The following is a 21697-nucleotide window of genomic DNA, read 5'->3' as shown; positions in this document are numbered from 1 at the left end:
ATTCGATTTCTCAGAAAAAAAATTCACAAAAAAGGTTTATTTTTGTTCAAAGTTTCCAAGTCTAAATAAGTTTTTTTCTGGATTGTTTACAAAATATTGGTGAACTAGGGGTAAAAAAGGCACTATAACACCGTTCGTAAGCTTGTGCGGCGTCTGAAACTATGTTCAATTGTTTCTCTGGAAATTTTGACTATTGGATAGTACAATTTCATAGATTTGGGTTGTGTAGGAGGGAACATATTGAATTTCTTCGCGGTTTATACACTTTTTTCCCCATTGTGCAATGGGTAACTTCCATTTTTTAAATAATTTTTCGAAAATGTTACTTGTTAAATGTTTTTTATTTACATAGTATACCATCTCAAGACATAACTTGATGAACATTATTCCTGAAATTCACTCGGTTCATGTCAACCGTTCTCCAATTTCTCGGAGGAAAATGTTACTTATGAGTTCATTTGATCCTTAGAGTGCAAAAGGCATATCTTTATTTTTAATGGCTCATGATCATTACTGAGCATGATATGACTTATTTTTATCCGATAACTTATATTTATTCATTTATTGCTGATTAAAATTACTGTACAGATCGATTTTTGCTTTTAATTATGCTATGAATCCTCTTTGTCTTAGATAAAAAAAACATTGGTCTAGTAATTATCGAGATTATCATTTGAATCCCTTCACTATATGTTTATGCGTGCCTTTCCTACTTTTCCAAAAGGTGTCTCGATTTTACTTAACATGATAACTTGTTTGCTTGAAAAAAATACTAAGTTAGGTCTTCGACAAGCTTAAACAGCGAAAATTTCTTCAACTATCTAAAACCGAATCCCGAGGTTCACTTAGTTGGCATAAAACCGAATCAAAGTAATCTTTTTACAACTTGTATTTTTACAAAACATAAAAATAGCTAACAATCCGCCATGTTTACAGATGTTTGATAAACTATTATCAAAAGCTACAGATGAAATCAGTATTATTCAATTCAATTGAAATGGCCTAAATTTCTGAAAACGCATAAAAAGTATCAAAAACACAGATTGCTAAATTTTTTGTTCTAAAAGAAATATGGATTTGTGGCTGCTGGTGTCACAAACTCATTGGTTTTTTTTTGTAAAAAATATGAACGAATGAGATGATGTAAATATAAAGCCCACGTTTAGACAGAGTTTGCTAGAAAAATGCATTGAGTAGAAGTCGAGAGATTGTATTCATACGTTGCATAAATAAAATTAAAAAAAAAATTAAACAAAGGTATTCTAACGATCCCACAGAAGAGTCCAACCATTCATAAACAGCCTGCTCGATTTTTTTCAAGTGCTGTTGTCCTCGCAGAAAATTAAAGCCAACTTCACATTTATCAACACGATTGGGAAATTAAAATTTTTGGGTAAAACCTTCGCACCTGTCAATTAGCGAACCCCCATTACGTTTGGGTTGTAAAGCTTCTTTAAGTGCTGACGGACATCATCTTTTTGTTTTTAACATTTGCTGCAGCGCAGCAGCCCCGTGGCCTTCATTCTTTCGGGAGTGTTGAATTTCGGGGTTTTCACTTCCGAGCGGAAATTTTTACGCCATTCAAGACAAACAGGTTTAGACGATTTGTGAACATGACACCGACCGGTTCATGTGTAGTAAACCTACACAACATGTGTAGTAAACCTACATAAACCTGATCCAATTAAAAAGAAATATGCGCAAATAAATATACATAATTCTAATCAATCAGCATTGGGATCTGGTTCTTCAACATAAATACCGGTGAAATATTCATCAAGCAATAGGTATACTGATGGACATACGTATTCGACACTTTTAGTGTTCTGGTGCCATTTTCGTTGTTTTAATATATTTTCTCCTTCTTATGGAAAAAGAGTTGAGTGTAGGAAATTTCATGCCATTAGATAGGAACATTTCCATCAATCTATTCTCAAAAAAATGAGCACTTTAGACTATTCTTGAATTTTTCAAACCCTGAGGTCTAAATAGCTTCGTTTTGGTTTAAAACTCATTCATGATTATTCGCAGAATTTTTTAAGTAACTTTTACATGAGTAATTTTGAACTTTTAGGTTTTTATGTGAAAAATTATTAGTTGTACCAGAAAATCCACATCATTTCTGTTTCATCTGAGGCAGACTTATGGTTTTTATGCCAATTTATAAATTCTCCAAAAAAAAATTTCCGCTGAACAACTTTGTCCAAAACCTTAACTTTGTATCTTTAGGAAAAAAAAAGTAGTCATACAATACCTCCCCTACTTCCCTAGGCATCAGCAGTGATGTCAATTGAATGTTTTGTTTATTAATTCCAAAAGAGATAGTCCTATACAGATAATAACTTCGACAAAGTATTTCAGCGGTAAATTTGCTTTACAGTATTCATAAATTGATACAAAAACCATAAGCAGACTCGGTTCCACAGAAGAAATAAAAATAATGTTGATTTTTTAGTACAAAATATTAAATTTTCCCACACAAACCTTAAAGTTCATATTCACTCATGTAAACGTTACTTTTAAATTCTGCAAAGAATCATGGTTTTGAAGCTTTTTAGACCCCAGGGTCTGAGAAATTCAAAAATGGCCCCAAATCGACTCAGTCTAATGCACATATCGTAAACTAATAAGAGTTAGGGTAAAACTGTACAAAACGCACCAGCTAAGCATAATTGCTATTTATAGCGATACCAATCATTTAAGAACCAAATTGAAAGTTGACGACGATTCAAGGATGAATTCTACGTATTATCGAAAAGAAAAAATATGATAAAAACTCGATTTTGACTATATTTTTGTAGAAAAACTAGAACAACAAGAAAACAAACCGCGGGGTAGAACGCCAAAACTAATGGACAGAACGCACCAAACAGGAAGGGTGGTAAGAAATAGAACAATGATTATACGGAATGTAATTATTGAAACCCCAAATGTTTAATTACATGTTCATCGTAGTTTTGTAAACTACCATTCTTTAGCTAAAAATCATTTAGTATTGCTAAACTCATCCAAAAGTTCGCTTTTCAAAATACACTTTTTAATATCCTTATATGTAAAACGCCTTCAAGTAGGCAACAAAATTCAATATTTTCGACTGATATAGTGATATCGCGGCAAACATGGCGGCCGATAATTTTTTCGAATCGAATATTGGTGCACCGTTTTAACTCGAACAAGGACGAAGTTTGTTATAATTATGCAATGTTATCGTCATTTGGGAGTCAGCAAATAAAAAGAAAGGCATTTTGTTTTGATATTCGGGTTTTCTCAAAAGTTAACAGCATTCAAAATTTGAGCGTAAAACACGTGGTCTTGTGGGCATTCTGCCCCTATTTTCATATGTTTGATTTTGGATAAAATTTGTAGGAAGTTAATAAAATACAACAAAATATTTATAGTCTTTCGAAAAAGCACATGAGTGGTAAAACGATAAGCTGTAGTTTGATCAGATTGCCCAGGCTGTTTTACCATAAAACCTTATATGTAACTTATGAAAAATTAAAAGTTTCACGCTGATTCCATTAATTCTTCTGTTTCTAGCAACTAAAGTAGATTTTGTGAACTTTTTATCTATTGAATGATGAAAAAGCTTGTTTACTACAATAAAAATGAAGAAAAACATCATTCGAAGCCGTAGGTTAGTGTATATTTGAGAAAGAATGACATGGACCATTTTACCCCGCTGGTGCGTCTTGTACAGTTTTCCCCTACTGTAAATTGAAATAAATGCGATGTGTGCACGATGGTGCAGAACATCAATCTAGATGTACTAAATTAATAGCGCCCAGGAATGAAGTGATATACATTTGGTGTCTTCGGCAACAGTGTTAATTATTATAAACTAGCTAATCCCGTTCAAACTTCGCTTTTAACTTCGAAGCTGATGATTTTGTATTTGATTGGTAATTGGGACGCACTTTAACAAAAAAAAAAATGCTGAAAATACTAAACAGAATTTGCAAGCGACCTATTTGCTTGTCTACCAAACGGAAATTAAAAATAAGAAATTGATTGACCGTCGAAAAGAACACCCGTGTACGAACTTTTGTCTTTTTCGGATGCGTAACAACGAAATTATGTCTAAAAATTTTTAAAAGTAATATGAACGGCCCCTTTTCTGTCGTCTGATTCAAAATTTGAATTCATTAATCAATTGTACGTTTTGTACGTTTCTCATGCATAATAAAACGGTTATAGCAAAAACATTAAACAGTAAATGAGGACGACCCCTTTCTCAGTCGTCTAATAGAAAGTTTGTTGTCAGGAATCGATTCCTCGTCCTGCAAAACTCTCGTGTTTGAATTTTTGCCTCGATATGGTGCCTAACAACGTAGTTTTTACAAAAAAAAATCAAAAATGGACGACCGCTTTTAATGATTCCTTGTCAAAATTTGACACGTGAAATCAATTACATGTACTGTAAAACTCCCATGTGTAAATTTTCATTATAATCCGATGACACCAAGATAATTGGCCTTATTCCGAGAGTCACGTTACGTGATGTGAAAAATTCACATCGTTGTGCCGACTCCAGAAACCACGATAGGCTAGAAGTTTCAGCTCAAATGTCCTGGGATCGATTTTTGGAGCTCATTCAAACTAACGTTTCTTCTCTGAAACATTTCCTGGAGTCAGGAAGAATTGATATTTTGTGAGTCACGTCACTCGACTCGCAGAATAACCCCCCATATAGCAAAAACAGAGAACAATATGGACGACCATTTTGCCGACCCCTGACTCGAGATTTGAAACCTGAAACAATTGAGCGTCCCTCAAAACTTTTATGTGGAAATTTTCATCTCAATCTAATGCATTATAACGCCAATATCGTGAAAACTTTCAAAAGTTTATATGGACGATCCCTTTGGCCGATCCCTGACCTTGATTTTAATAACTAGAATCGATTGCTCGCCCCTCAAAATACTCATGTGCTAATTTTCATATCAATCCAATGCATAATAACATCAATATAGTAAAAACTCTAAAAAAGTTCACATGGACGACCCCTTTTGCCGACCCCTGACACAAAAATCAATACCTAGAATCTATACCCCATCTCTCAAAACCCCTATGTGCAAATTTAAATCACAATCCGATGAAAAATAACGTCAATATCGCGAGAACGATATTTGTCTTGTATGGAAGACCCCCTTTAGAAGGGATCATCCAAAAATCTGAAAACATTTTTCATCATTCCTGGTCCTAACGAGTATCCATGCCAAATTTCAGCTCTCTAGCTCTTAAGATGGCTGAGTCAATAGAGAACAAACAAACAAACAAACAAACAAACAAACAAACAAACAAACAAACAAACAAACAAACAAACAAACAAACAAACAAACAAACAAACAAACAAACAAACAAACAAACAAACAAACAAACAAACAAACAAACAAACAAACAAACAAACAAACAAACAAACAAACAAACAAACAAACAAACAAACAAACAAACAAACAAACAAACAAACAAACAAACAAACAAACAAACAAACAAACAAACAAACAAACAAACAAACAAACAAACAAACAAACAAACAAACAAACAAACAAACAAACAAACAAACAAACAAACAAACAAACAAACAAACAAACAAACAAACAAACAAACAAACAAACAAACAAACAAACAAACAAACAAACAAACAAACAAACAAACAAACAAACAAACAAACAAACAAACAAACAAACAAACAAACAAACAAACAAACAAACAAACAAACAAACAAACAAACAAACAAACAAACAAACAAACAAACAAACAAACAAACAAACAAACAAACAAACAAACAAACAAACAAACAAACAAACAAACAAACAAACAAACAAACAAACAAACAAACAAACAAACAAACAAACAAACAAACAAACAAACAAACAAACAAACAAACAAACAAACAAACAAACAAACAAACAAACAAACAAACAAACAAACAAACAAACAAACAAACAAACAAACAAACAAACAAACAAACAAACAAACAAACAAACAAACAAACAAACAAACAAACAAACAAACAAACAAACAAACAAACAAACAAACAAACAAACAAACAAACAAACAAACAAACAAACAAACAAACAAACAAACAAACAAACAAACAAACAAACAAACAAACAAACAAACAAACAAACAAACAAACAAACAAACAAACAAACAAACAAACAAACAAACAAACAAACAAACAAACAAACAAACAAACAAACAAACAAACAAACAAACAAACAAACAAACAAACAAACAAACAAACAAACAAACAAACAAACAAACAAACAAACAAACAAACAAACAAACAAACAAACAAACAAACAAACAAACAAACAAACAAACAAACAAACAAACAAACAAACAAACAAACAAACAAACAAACAAACAAACAAACAAACAAACAAACAAACAAACAAACAAACAAACAAACAAACAAACAAACAAACAAACAAACAAACAAACAAACAAACAAACAAACAAACAAACAAACAAACAAACAAACAAACAAACAAACAAACAAACAAACAAACAAACAAACAAACAAACAAACAAACAAACAAACAAACAAACAAACAAACAAACAAACAAACAAACAAACAAACAAACAAACAAACAAACAAACAAACAAACAAACAAACAAACAAACAAACAAACAAACAAACAAACAAACAAACAAACAAACAAACAAACAAACAAACAAACAAACAAACAAACAAACAAACAAACAAACAAACAAACAAACAAACAAACAAACAAACAAACAAACAAACAAACAAACAAACAAACAAACAAACAAACAAACAAACACACAAACATACAGAAATTTCTTTATATATATACCTATAGATTAGTAACAAGCCAAGATCTGAAATCACTTCATTCATTATCATTGATTTAGATGTGCTGAAGCTCTCTATAAAGCATTTTGTGTATTGTTTAAGTGATTTTTAAAGGCTCGTTTATGAAAAAAGCGCACAATATCGCAACATTACCATTATACCTGAATTATATCAGTTTGTTTGTTTGTTTGAATGTAATGAGATTTTCAGTCATTTACAGCTTTGAAAAGAAAGGCGGAAGCCGCCATCTATTTTGGATTAATGATGGCGTCAAACAACAAATTTTGTTTCCTACTTGTTGGGCCCTTTCACTCAATACTCATATTGTAGAGATATTCATACCACTTCCGGTAATTTGAAAATTTTCAAACTTTTTTATTTTTTTTTTTAAACTAACAAACAAAACACACATTACTTATCAAAAATGTGTAAAAATGTGAATTACAAATCAAATACGTGCAATCTAACCTGCGCGTGTCTTGTTTTAACATCTTGATCGAAAACTGTCACTCAAGTTTATGGCGATTTTATAATCAAGCACTGATTGCTATTATGAATCATACAAAGGAAAGTTTTAAGCAATCTTCTAAGTTTGTGTTTTATGGAAGTTTTAACAGAGTTTTAATTCTTACAAAATAACTAAAACAGTATATTAAGTAAAAGCTGAACTACCGTTATCAAAACTACCTGGAAACAAATAATCGGAACAAGAATATAAGCATTTTCATGAGTATAATAAAACCGTCATAAGACGAGCTGCACAAAAATGCTATAATAAAACAATAATGAAATTTACTAATGCTTAATAGTTGGCTTAACCTGTGTTACTGGGGTTGTTTGTATTTGTTTTATTTTTATTTTCATGAAATTTTCATGTTTTGGTTCGATAACACCGGAAAAAGGCCGGCCAGGGAGACAATATCGGTGTTTGCTTAAATTTTATCAGTTCTGTTATAGCAAAAACTATAAGGTAATGTTGTTTCTAGAAACCGTTCGATTATTGCACATGTGCTAAAGTCGATTGTTGCATTTTTTTTTTATTGTTTAGCATGAACAGGCTCGTGCGTTCACTTTGTGTCTTGTGAAAACAAACCAGGATGAATAAATTAAAATTAATCAATCATAAAAAAAACTCATAAACCACCAGATGAATGGAAAAATGATATAAAATTTCTTTGAATTATTAATTTTCATTAATTAAAAATCATTTTTGAGTTCTTCGGGTAAGATGTAGCAATGGTTGGGAAAAACCATTTGAAGACAAACGGGCCCTTCGGAGTCGGACATCGTCAACACCGACATCGTCAACACCGACATCATCAACACCGATCCGGTCGAAAATAAAGTAATTTCGAATTTTCGTATGTAAGAACGTCGAGTATCGTGTCCTGGAACACGTCGTGTGTTAGTTGTGTAAATCCAACTCTTTCGATTTTTCAAATTAAGTTTAATTGCTCTCGTAGGTATAAATTTTCGACGAATTTAAGTTCAAGCTCTATTGCATACGAGCTTATATGTCCTCGATTTATTTTTCACAATTTTTAGCTCAACTCAGTACTGTAGAAGATTTCAAACAGTTTTAATGCATTAAATATTCAATTAATAGTTATAGCGCCGATGTGGTCATTTTTTTAGTAAATTTTAAAAATAACTGGTGAAACCAAAAAAAAATCTGGCAAATTCAATTTGATGTCCCTAGCATCGTCATTTGTGTAAACACTGTTTCTTGCTTACCAAAAAAAAACCCACACCGCAGTCAATAAAAACATACCAATTAGGGATTCCAATCACACCCTTCCAACAGGGATTTAACTAGACCATCGTTTAGGTAGGTAACTTAACCTGATAATCAAACGGACGAAGCTCTCTGTCTCTCACGTGTAGCGGTGATCTTCATACAGAAGCCGGTTTAGTCATCGTTTTCCGTGAGAGCCCCAGTGCTATATTTTCAACCGTTTGAGATCGCGGGATCGATCGAATGGATTTTCCAGTTTTTTTCGCATTACTATTTGAACGCACTCCTCCAGCTCCTCGAAGGGGTAGAACTATATAGCTAGAGCTGCTAATAAAGCGCTGTTCAGTCTTGTAACGATCATTTATTAGCAGCTGAAGCTTTGAGGAGTAGCAACAGTACAGCTTACGAGCATGGCGAGACAAGGTGAGTGCATAGTACCCCATATGAGTTAAGATCATGTCAAGCGAAAAGTAGTTGTAATAGTTCTGAAGATTAATTCTATACCTGTGAAGAATTGGAAAGTGGTTTAACTTTTGTTTTTTTTTCATTCTTTCGTGTTTTCAGTGCTATTGTTTCTGGTGGTTTGTTTAGCTTCGGCAACAGTTCAAGGAATCAGTCATTCAACCAACAAGGGGCGTAGATTCATTTGTCATTACACGACCTGGTCTCGATTTAGGCAAGAAGATGGGGCGTATTCCATCGAAGATATACCTGGCAACTTGTGTTCCCATGTTGTGTACAATTTCGTTGGCATCAGTGAGAAATCCTATGAACTGACTTCCATGCAACCGGACTACGATTACGGCGAGAATGGCTTCCAGCGGTTCGCGGATTTGAAGGACAAATTTCCCAACCTCAAATTGTTAGTAGCCATCGGGGGTTGGGGCCACGGTGGTGAAAAGTTTAGCCAAATGACCGAGAATCGCAATCGGCGACGACGTTTTGTGGGCAGTGTTGTTAAGTTTTTGCACAAGTACGGGTTCGATGGACTCGAAGTGGTGTGGATGTATCCGGGAAATTACGAGCGGGGCGGGAATGTGAATGATAAAGATAATTTTTATTACCTGATTCGAGAACTGCAGCAGACGTTCGATGATGCGAAACGAGACTGGGAAGTGAGCGTGCAGGTTCCAGCAGACAAGTCCCGACTCGACGCGGGCTATCAGATAGATGCGCTTTGCGAGTAAGTATTTCTCAATAAGTGATCAAGTGATCAGTTGGTAATTTGGCCCAATTTGTAGAGGAGTTATTGTACCCAGCTATTGAAGTTCCAAAACTAGTTTGAATTAAGCAGGTACTTACTTGGGGTTCTTTTAGAAATGTCATTCATCTCCATTCAATGCAGAACTTATAGTGTTTTCTACTGCGAAAAAGTTTATATCATTACGCAGCACGTTTAGGGGGGGGGGGGGGGGGAGTGTTGGGGTGAGTGAGGGGGAGTGTTATATCAGTTTATTACGGTTTTACAAAACTAATATTATTGGTTTTGGAAATTCGATCATTTCTGATTCGGATAACAAGTGATTTTCTTGAACAGAATCGATTAGGTATAAGCACTTTGATAGTTCTAAAAATCCAGCATCATTCAAGTTGAAACATTCCCGTCAGATAAATCATTTATCGATTCTTACAGCACAAATAGTGCACCTTCACCTTTATGTTTAATAACAGACTAGTCATCTGTTCTGGGATTTAACTCTAGTTAATTTGTTGCTTTGTTGAATCACTCTTCTCGTAAAATGATCACCATTATATTTTTTACTAGCTGATCCCATACGATTTCCGTTTGGCTTTCAACTTGTAATATGTCATGAACAGTTTGTATGAAATTATTTAAATTTCGACTCAATCGTTGCATTACAACGCAATTAGGCTGGTACAAATATCAAATTCTTCTTTTGTCACCCCTCCCCCCCCCCTTCGAAATTTTCCAAAAACCCGAAGGGGAGAATATATAAAATTTTCAGTATTTTATGTAAATTTCGAAAAACAGTTCAAATATCTAAAAGATCACAAAAATAAGAAACAAATTTTAAAAGATGGGAGTTGTTTAACCTTTTGAATTCTCAATTTTATTGAAATTTTCGATAAAAAATTACTTGATTTATAGGTTTTGTGCAATGATAAAGTATGCAATTTTGTTGCATACAAGCTTTCGTGCAATTAATTTGTTTTTCGCATTATTTTTTATTGTCCCCCCCTCGCGATGTTCCAACTCCGAGTGACAAAAGAAGGATTTGAAATTTGTTCCGGCCTTATTGCCAAAAAGCTAAACCCCTTTCGGTGGCCTCTTATACAATCTTTGATATCTGAAATCGATTGCCCTTCCCTCAAAACTCCCATGTGTGAATTTTCAAAGCAATCCATTGTATAATAACCTCAATACTGCTAAAAACAGAGAAAAATTAATTTATATGGACGACCCCTTTCGTCAACCCCTGGCAAACATTTGACATCTGAAATCGATTGCCCGTCCCTGAAAACTACCGTGTGCAAATTTTCATCCCCATCCGATGTATAATAAATAACGACGATATTGCAAAAATATTGAACACTGAATTTAATACCTGAAATCCATTGCTCGTCTCTTAAAACTCTCGTGCACCAATTTTCGTCTGAATCCGATGTATAATAACGACAATATCACATCAACAGAGAATAGTTAATATGGACGACCCCTTTGGCCGACCCCTGATTTTAGTTTGGATAAGTGAAATCAATTGTTTATCCCTAATAACTCCTATGTGCAAATTTTCATGCCAATCCGATGTATAAAAACGTCAATATCACTAAGATACTAAAAATTTAATATGGACGACCCCTTTTTCCGGCCCCTTACACTGAATTTGATACCTCAAATCGATTGCACATCACTCAAAACTATCGTGTACCAATTTTCAACTGAATACGAAGTATAATAACGTCAATGTCGAAAAAACAGCTAACAGTTAATATGGACGACCCCTTCGGCCGACCCCTTACACAAAATTTGACACCTGAAATCGATTGCTCGTCTTTCAAAACGCTCACGTACAAATTTTCAACACGATCCGATGAAAAATAATGTCGCGAAAACAATGTTTGTCTTCTATGGACGACCCCCTTCAGGAGGGGTTATCCGAAAATCTAATCCATGCCAAATATCAGACCTCTAGCTCTTAAGACGGCTGAGTCTATAAAGGACCAACAAACAAACAAACAAACATTCAGAAATTGCTTTTTATATATAGAGATTAGATTTAGCACAGTTATGTATGTGCTTAGTGATAACTTGAAGTTTAAAAAATTAATTTGATAACACTAAGGAATATCATTTTTGGTGCCAATGTTAAAATAACAAAATTTGGAAGATCATTTATCAGATTTTATCTCTCTCCTCTGGTTTTAATGATTGAAATTGATTAAAATTGGTCAATTTTGAATCAAAACAATCATTCATACGTGGTGAGCTAACGAACCTAGATACAAAACAATAACTAAATTTGAATCTTTTATTATTCTTCATTCAATAAAGAATTCAGATTTTGCTTTGACAATCTGCTTAAAAAAAATCATGAATTTTTGGAAATTTTCATGGTTAAGACTATATTTTTTTTCGGCATCACTAAAGAAAATCTTTGAGCATTCAATATTAAAGATTCCAACTCATGTAACAACTTTGTAAAAGACTGCAAAACGATTTGAATTATGCTTCAAAATACACCCAAGATTCAATTTGTCTTAAGTCTTTTTAGAAATTTCATCATAATTATAGTTTTTGGCAGAATTGGGAAATATAAAAAACAAGAAAAAATCGAAAATTTTAATCTCAGATCTAAATTACTCGCGTTCTTCGGAAAGGTTGGTCATTTTTTACTTTTCATTTTTGTTGAAATTTATACATACAATTTGAAAGGCGATTTCTTCAGCTTTGTTTGCATTAATAAAATCAAATGAGACTTATAAAAAACAAGATACATACACAGTAAACGAAAATTACCGAGTTCGGTAATTTTTTTTTTTACCGAAATCCTAACATGTGTAAATCGTTAAACTGTTCGGTATTTTTTTCGGTCAAAAATAAACGAACATCGGTAAATGAAGAATCGATTTACCGATGTTCGTTTATTTTACCGTTTATTTTTACCGAAAAAACTACCGAACAGTTTAACGATTTGCCCATGCTAAGATTCGGTAAAAACAAACAACCGAACTCGGTAATTCTCGTTTACTGTGTACAATTAAATTAGTTCATTTTTAATAATAAAAATCTATTTTATGATGAATGCTTACAGTTTTTCTCACTACACGGGTTATACTCAAAAAAATTTATGCCCTGTACCCTAAACATGTTTTTTCCAAATGGGGTAGGCACTTTTAATGATTTGACGCAACAAAAATTAGAGTTTTTTTTTAATTTTCATTTAACTTTTGAAGCCACGTTCAATGCTGTTTACAGAATTAAAATCGGTTGAGAAATAAATAAGTTATAACGGTTTCAAAATGGAAGACCATGCTCCCGAAGGCATAAAACTTCCTCACTAGGTATTTATTAATTTTTTTTGTTACCGTAATCCGGGGTAATATTTAATGTTCGGAAAATCGCTCAAGAAAAGCAATCAGGATTGGTTTCTAGCTAGAATACTGATATCTCCGAGTGCTGTGATACGCACATGGTAAAAGTACCCATTGAATATATGTCGAAAATCAACACTAACTTGATACAAGAAAATATACCATGCCCATCGGAGGCTACCGTTGCTATTCGTCACGTGGCTAATCGACGGTGATCGACATACTTGGCGATACATTTTGAACGTCGCTCCCTCAATCATTCCCGAACGTCTATCCTCGCATCATTGTTGATAATGTTCATTATTGATAGACGATCATGAATGTTTCAGAAGGAAAAATCTGAAGAAATACCAGGACCACATGTTCAAAAAAGCCGTAGCACATGCTGGATAGTTCACTGCGGTTACCTAGTCATGATTTTGTCCTTCTACGCAAAGCGAAACGTGAAAAATCATCTGATAGCCTACATAGATCGCTCAAAACTGATACATATCAGTTATGATCCTAAAGTTTGAAAGTCGTCAAGGAAGGGAATCAGCATCGAGACGTTCGTTGCTGATAGTCTGCGTCCTCATATGTATCGCAAAAGTGTTTCAAATACAGAAGCGTCGTTGTCATGTATGATTGTTTGTATGATTTGGTTGAAGAAGAAAAATTTGACTGCTTTGATTTTTTGGCTCTGAATGTATCCAAGCATGGCTCAGTGAAAATGATTGATTTTCGGAACATACTAATATTGATAACTTTTTTCAATATTTTTCGATTATTTTTTTCTGTTAAGGGGAATGTGGCATGTTTTATATTTTTAAAACCAGTACTTGACTCCTATGAACGTAGAACATGGATGCAGAAAATTATTAGACCTCTTTAAATTTGATTTAAAAATCGTTTTCGTCTCTCTTCAGAATTTGACGCTTTGGGGTGACATTGATCAATCTCTATTCTGACGGTTTTAACGAGTTTTCTTTATCATTAAGGATACAAAATACCTTAAAAAAATTGAAAAATGCTAGTTTATCAATTTAACCTTGATTTTTAACGTTTAATTTTTAAAATATTTATAATCGAAAATAGAGCAATGATGCTGCCTACATTTAGGGGCAAAATAATTATTATTGCTAAATAGTTAGAGCTTCAAAATACAAATGAAATTCTACCTTCACACATTCCCCTAGGCCCTCCCACTATCTCCATTTTCATTTTTTCTTCAAAATTAACGATTTGATAGGGTTCCTATCCATTTGTCCAACACAAGCTTACTCTTGGAAAATGTCCTTATTTTTTAAATATCTCAAAAATTTATCGTTAAATGACTATAAAAATAGCACACTAACTGTTCATATACAAAGAAAAAAGTTGTTCTTTCACATTAAACAACCCGTTTGCTTCTAAATGCATTTTGGTATCATCAGGAGAGCTGTTTGTTTGCGAGCCTTGGAAAAATAGATAATTTAAGATTTTGAAATTAGATTTTTTTTTAACAAAAAAAATTTCAAATACAAACCAAATGTTGCCTATTTTATACTCAGTTGACAGGCTTTCAAACGTAGAAAACAGTTTTCAAAAATTCCAACCAACGACAGAGTTATTGATGATAATGTGGAAAAGTTTTTTGTTGGCAAATTTAACCCGGTGATCAAAGTTACCCCGTTTTACGGTACTTCTTTTTATAATGTATAATATTTCGGTCGAACATCATTTCTTTTCTTCAATATAACAATTTTCAAATTTTTTGTTTTTCATTTCCTTCGTGTTGGCTCTCCTAGTTATTAGATTTCCTTTTGAGCGTGTTGGAAATCTGTGGTTCAGATGCTGGATTTGTGGGTTGTGATGGAAAAGCGGATTGTTCAGTTTGTTGTGAATCTAAATCACACTTTGAAGTTCCCTTAAAGCGGCCATTAGTAGTATCGAGGCTTCTTGGTAAAGATCGTGGGAGCAGAAAAGTCTTGGCCGTTTATAAACTGCTTTTAAGCATCGGTTCGGTATGGCTTGAAGAGCCAAGAGCTGATGTAGCTCTTCCTAGCAGCTCCCCGAATCGAGACCATGTTACGAATCTCAAAATCTTCCATATGATGCTGTATATGGTGCTTAGTTCATTTCTAAGGCCATCTATATGCGCGTTCCATCTAATCTGCTCGTCGAACTTTTGGCCTAGGTATTTGAAAGTTTTAACTTGTTCAATAGATGTGGTACCAACTTTAAGCTGATTGTGGCACGCAGAAGGTCGGTTCATGGATCTAAAGATGACATATTTTGTCTTATCCAGATTGAGCAAGAGGAGGTTTGCATCAAAATATTCCTGAAGAATTTCTAAATCAGTCGACATCTGGGAAATTATCGTTCCAATATCTGTGTGCTCGTAGGACAGTGAAGTGTCGTCAGCAAACAGTCTGGGGTTACCATGTAAATGTAACTTTTGCAGATCGTTTACATATAGGATGAACAAAAAAGGCCCTAGGTTGCTGCCTTGAGGAACCCCAACAGACCAGTTACATAGATCACTAGTTGACTGGTTTATTTGGACGTATTGTTTCCGGTTGGTTAAATAACTCCCAAAAAGGGAATTCGCACCACCTCTGATTCCACAAGCCTCTAGTCTCCGGAGAAGAACGGTCTAGTCGATCGTGGCAAAAGCCTTCTTCAAGTCTAAGAACAAAACTCCCATGAATTATCTGCTATCAAGGGCATTGCATTGTGGATTGCATCCACTAGCTCAGAGGCTGCTGTCAGAGTACTTGATATTTCGCGAAAGCCATATTGATTGGTGTACAGGATATTGTGGTGCTACATGAATTGCAAAACACGATCAGCTATTGGCTGCTCCAAGATCTTACTGAACACCGATAGTATAGAAATCGGGCGATAGTAGCTGCAATCAGTCTTTTTTCCTGTTTTATAAACGGGTAGAACTCGTGCTCTTTGCAGGAATTCTTTGAATTCACCGTTTTGTATGCAATCGTTGAAAACGTCTCTAATCAAGGGTGCCAAAATGGTATGATTCGCTTTGACAAAATGTGCTGGAATATCAGCCGGTCCCGGACTTTTTTAGTTGTCGAGCTTGCTTATTTTAAGGATAACTTCTTGCTCTTTTGCCGGTCGAAGATAAATACTACTGCTGTTTCCGACATAGCGATGATCATTTCTGTGGACATTTCTTGGGATTGTGGCAGCGAGTTGGATTCCTATGTTACAGAAATAGTGATTGAACGCGTTGGCCATCGTTTTTCCTTCCTCCATTTATGTAGCTCTAGCTTTATCGTTTCTTTTTTCGATTCGTTCACTCCTTCCAGGTTGTTCAAGTTTTTCCACATTTCTCTTTGGTTAGATTTTGGAAAAAGGCTTTTAAAATTCTTCATTGGTAGGGTGTTTTTTACAACGCAAAAGTGCTTTATCTTTGCTTAGCATCAGCTTCCAAACGTCGAGCGACATCCATGGGCAAAAGCCCTTGATTTTGGCTTCAAGCTACAACAAATATTGTTTTTGAGTATCTTTTTTTAGTTGACTGTAAATTGTGCTCAGTTTCTCTAGCCGTTCAGCCGGATTATTCGCTTGTAGATTATTGAACTCTGCCCGGAAAGCTTCATTAGTCTGATCTATGCTGTTCTATGATTTTTTCTAGTTTTCGATTTACACATTGCATACTTTTGATGAGTTTAAGGTAATTTAAAAACCAATATAACTTTTTTTATTATAACTCTAATCGAGGTGCAATTTCTGATCAAATATTTGTCATGATATGAGCTTTAGCAAAACTCACATCCGAAACAATTCGATTACTATTGAAATAAGTTATTAATGAAAACTTTACTGCCATCGTGTTCGTTGCGTCACATCAGGTCATGGCCTCATGTTTACATGAGGATTTTTCAAAACATTGTTAAATTTGCTTTAATAATCATAATGATTTGCTGATTAAAAAAAATAGTGCGAATGTTGAAAAATTATTTGACCTGGCTCCACTGGGCACCATTCAAAACATCGAAAACTCAACAGGGGTTTCGAAGGGGTGAAAACGACAATTTTGTCTTAGGAAAATCGCGGTTTTGGGTACATCTTCTTGATAAAATTATTCGTTTCATTCTTTTAACAAGCTAGGGCTGAGGCCTTTTGGTAAGATCATGTTCGTAAAGAACTATAATTTACATCTTAATAAGCAAAAGTTTCTTTTGTACACGATATTGTTCCGTAGCGAGTTGCAACAGCAGAACTTCTTTCCAAAATTTGGAAAATTAAATTTTTATGCGCCAACTAGACGACTTAGAAACCGAAGTACATATTTATATTTACTCTCAATCATCATCGCACAGAATACGCAAAAACTGGGCCAGTCAAAAGCATGGCGATTTTTTATAATCAACACTGTGAAGCCATTGACTTTACGACATCTCGGCATAAACTCAAAGAGTATTTTAAATTATTGAACTGACAATACTTATTATTTTTATATCTTTGTATAGTAACCAACAATGTATGTGTCTACTAATGATTGAAGAAATAAATAAATCGAATTTTAATAACTATATTTCTTTGCTTATTTCTACTTTTTTGTAGGGCCGCACACTTCATCCATGTGATCGGATACGACCTTCGCGGCTGGTGGAACAATTTTGCCGACGTTCACAGTCCCATGCAGGATCGCTCGACCGACGAAGGCAGCTTCATTGGCTTGAACGTTCAGAATGGCGTTGATCATTGGCTGAAGGGCGGATGTTCGCCCAGTCAGATAGTGCTCGGCGTTCCCCTGTTTGGAAGAACGTATCTGCTTTCGAGCCCGGAGGAAAACGCCGTAGGATCACCCACCATTGGAGCCGGTTCCGCAGGCGAGCTGACGAACGAACCCGGCTATCTCGGGTATTGTGAAATCTGTCAAGCACTGCCGGCCATGACCATTCGATGGGACGAGGTTGGAAAATGTCCGTACGCTTTTAATTCGGAAGAATGGATCGGTTATGAAGATGAACGATCTTTAAAAGCCAAAATTCAATGGGCAGTCAACAAAAAATTGGCGGGAATTTACGCTTTCTCGCTGGATTTGGACGATTATCGAGGCAAATGTGGACAAGCTTATCCGTTGACGCGAGTACTGCATGGATATTATGAGGAAACTAAAAACGAGAGTTTAGTAACGTGGCCCACCAAACGATCGGTTCGATAAAATTTAAATAAAATAAAGACAATTAATTTATTTTTATAGGCTAAGATCCCAAGACTTATTGTTTGTAAGATAATGTTCGACTGTGCCAGAAAACTATTTAATTATGCTATAAATAAGTCCCTTTTTGAAGCCGCGAAACACAGATTCTTGCGTAATATTATAATAAAAATAATTTTCACATGAGCTACTTTTTGGCGCTATTTGCTCTGAGCTAAATTTATATCCGAATGAAGACAATCCCAACCCGACCGAAAATGTACCCGTGCGCCATATAGACGACATACGGGGCCGTTGAAAGGAATCCACATGAGGGAAACGGTTAAGAAATTATATGCCGCAACCTTTTCCGAAAAGTCGTATCCGGTACACAAGCACAAACCTTATTTTAATTCAACTTAATCCTTCTTGAAGCTGCTGTTCAGAGGAATTTTCAATCAGCGAAGCAATAATTTGTCGAACGGAACCGCAAATGCAAATGTACACAACCGGTCGCGCAGATTGAATTTTCGCCGATAGTGGCACGTTAAGTAACAATCTCGATGTTATTGATGCATTCTGATATCTGACGATGAATTTTCGTGCTACCTGGCAAAACCTATGATTTAGCGAGATTTCTTTTTCTCGAACGCATCGTTATCTCAATGGAAGTCGCAAATATTTCGTTTTCATTCAGACTCTTGGTACCACTGCGGAATTCAGTCTAGGAAGTGTCTCATGATTTGCCATCTGTTTACGAAAAAAAAAAATTATTATCATTTATTATATTCATCGTCTGGAAATTGGACTAAAAATAAAGAGGTTACATTGTCTTATTGCCTTGAATTGGAGCAAGGTCATTATAAAACTAGGTTCTCTTACTTTCACAGTAAGTAGGCGTGGAGAGTGCGGTGAAGTTATGTGGTGGTGCTCGTTATCTTTGTTTACAAACTAAGGCTATGATCATTTAGTATCCGGGCACTTTATTTCGGTGATAGCTACGTTAATAGAGCTCGGATATGCAAAACTTTAGAAGCGTTGTGTTGGTTATGAAAAGGACTATCTTGCCTATTTTTGATAGATTTTTAAGCATACGCGTGTTTGAGATATTTACGATGCAAAAAGACATGGTAAAAATAATTTTGCACCAATTTGCTCCTTTTACGCATTTTGCGCCTCGAAAATTCTTAATTGTTGGCTTGAAAGCACAACACAAAATTTAATAGTCTTCCCTCTGATATAAAAAACATAACATACAGGAATTATTTCAAGAACAAACTAATGCAATATTTCAAAGAAAATTTAATTTGATGTTCAGCCAACCACTTTTTTAGAGTCAATAGAGTTGTTTTTGACATATCTTACGCACACTTGCTGAGCGAGACGGGACAATTAACCTCAAAAAACTCTCAGTACAAAAAACGGGCAGCCGGTCAACACACATGATCGTTTTTGAGGTTGATTGTCCCAAAACTGGAAAGTATTGGTGAAACAACTAGCACAATATCACCAACACTACCAGCGGCAAATAGGACTATTAGATACCTTTTCGAAATTTTCTTAGCTGGATAAATAATTCATTTTATTTAATTTAATAGTTCTAATTAATCTAATCTTAAGCTCAATTTTTAATTTGTTTTTTGTTAGCTTGTACCTTTAATAATAGAAACGCATGTATCTCTTCAAAGGAAAATATCTTTCCACTGAGATTCATGTTGTAGTTTAGTTGTTGTATCGTTACATTCCCTCGTTTAAATAATTTTTTTAGGTTCTCAGCATGATTAAATCTTGATCGCGAGTTGTTTTATTTCCCTTTTGCTGCCAGACGTGCTGAGAACAGTTAGCGTCCATTACCAGGGGGCTCTAATGAGCTTCTTGGTGTGGGGGAGTGTGGTGGGCCGCTAAGAAAATAAAAAATATAAAAATATAATATATATAATAAAATATAAAGCTCATGAACTGTTGATTTTTTCTGATTTTTTTCGCTTTTGTTTCTGTGGTAAAAAAATAAATCAATACATGACTTAAAAAAGTGTGCAATGATAAAAAAGAAATTTTATGAAAAAGTTAGAATTCTTTTATAAATCGAATAGTTTTTTTTCCATTGAGTTTGTACATTTTCGGGAGTTAAGGTTTTTTAAAGAATAAGATAAGGATAAGGATAAGGAATCAAAAGATTTTTTTTTTTCAATGAAACTGTTTGTTGATTCCATTATATTCGTAACAAATATTTTTTGCAATTATAAAGAGGTTGTAGTAGATATTAATGCTACATTAAAGTAATCATATCAGAACATTGACTAGCTGTTGAACGAAAACATAACAAAATTGTCCGACATATCTTAAATTATTTTTTCGATAATGTTTTCTCCATCAAAAACCATCAACTCCTTTCATAACTTTTTCAATAAAAATATTTTAATTCTAAAATGCTTCTTATTAATGATGTAGTGTGCAACGATTTAATTACCGCAATTGTTTTTTCAATCGAAAAAATTTATCTTTTCAGGTTAATGACAAAAAGATTGATCCAATGCGTGTTGTGATATTTGTTTATACATTCCATCAAAACCAGAAAACTAGTATGAGGCCGAGATCAGAGAAGCATTAAGAAATTAATAAAACGACTATAATATCAATTCAGCTTCTATAACACTATGATTCTATCATTTAAGGAAAAGGAGTGAAAATATTGCGATCAAATGGCTGATAATTAGATGTGTTGAAAAGTATCATGAAAAACGAAAAAATGTGGTTATAAGTTAGGATTGTACTTGTACCAGTTCAGGTATTTCCATTAAACAACAATTTCAGGAATATGAAAACTATATCACACTTGTCAAAATTGTTTTCCATACTCCGAAACGGAATTGTTTGCTAGGATGCAGAGGTGACCTCGGTCCTAAAGCGCAAAGTTATATTATTCATCCCTTTCTATATTTTTTCCTAACTATCAATTGACTACTAGTACGTGGCCGGCGCCGTTATTGATGTTCAAAGAGAGAGCATCAGTTTTGTACAATGAGAATGAGCTACTAATCCCAAGTACCATTCTTTTGATTGACAAAATTGATGGCCTCGGTCAATCACGGAGTAGCAACCATTGGCGATGTAGCACTCGTTCCACTGAGCCACGCCTGCGATCATGGTTTTCGAAATGCATTTTGTAAAGAAAAAAGAGAGTTAAATGATAATATCATTATTCAACAATTACTTAGACACGAATGCCATAATGCTGGTAAAGTGTCAAAAAAAAAAAAAAAAAAAAAAAAAAAAAAAAAAAAAAAAAAAAAAAAAAAAAAAAAAATTCAACAATTGAAAATATCTATTTCAGACGTGAATTTATTTAGTATTGATTGATATATGGAGCATTTCGGGTTCAATGATTCAGGTGGATGTGAGTAGTCAATCAAGCTAAGCTAAATCATTGATAAATATATTTTTTTTTAT

The 21697-nt window shown here is 34.2% G+C and overlaps 1 protein-coding gene across 1 annotated transcript; it reads left to right on the top strand.

Annotated features, from left to right (window-relative positions):
• Window positions 1-8610: 8610 nt before the first annotated feature.
• On the top strand, window positions 8611-18449 carry LOC129755941 (endochitinase-like). Its single transcript, XM_055752658.1, has 3 exons — window positions 8611-8985; window positions 9127-9745; window positions 17668-18449. Exons 1-3 carry the CDS (start codon window positions 8973-8975, stop codon window positions 18269-18271), a joined length of 1236 nt encoding a protein of 411 aa, XP_055608633.1. The 5' UTR covers window positions 8611-8972; the 3' UTR covers window positions 18272-18449.
• The last annotated feature ends 3248 nt before the right edge of the window (window positions 18450-21697 follow it).

Source organism: Uranotaenia lowii, chromosome 1 (assembly GCF_029784155.1).
Source record: "Uranotaenia lowii strain MFRU-FL chromosome 1, ASM2978415v1, whole genome shotgun sequence".
NCBI lineage: Eukaryota > Metazoa > Arthropoda > Insecta > Diptera > Culicidae > Uranotaenia > Uranotaenia lowii.
Note: the sequence above shows the minus strand (reverse complement) of the source record. Positions and strands in the feature narration are given on the sequence as shown.

Bases quoted from the DNA above. Each gene is read 5' to 3' on its own strand.
- LOC129755941 (XM_055752658.1), top strand. The intron at 9,746-17,667 runs GTAAGTATTTCT...ACTTTTTTGTAG, and splicing joins CAGATAGATGCGCTTTGCGA to GGCCGCACACTTCATCCATG.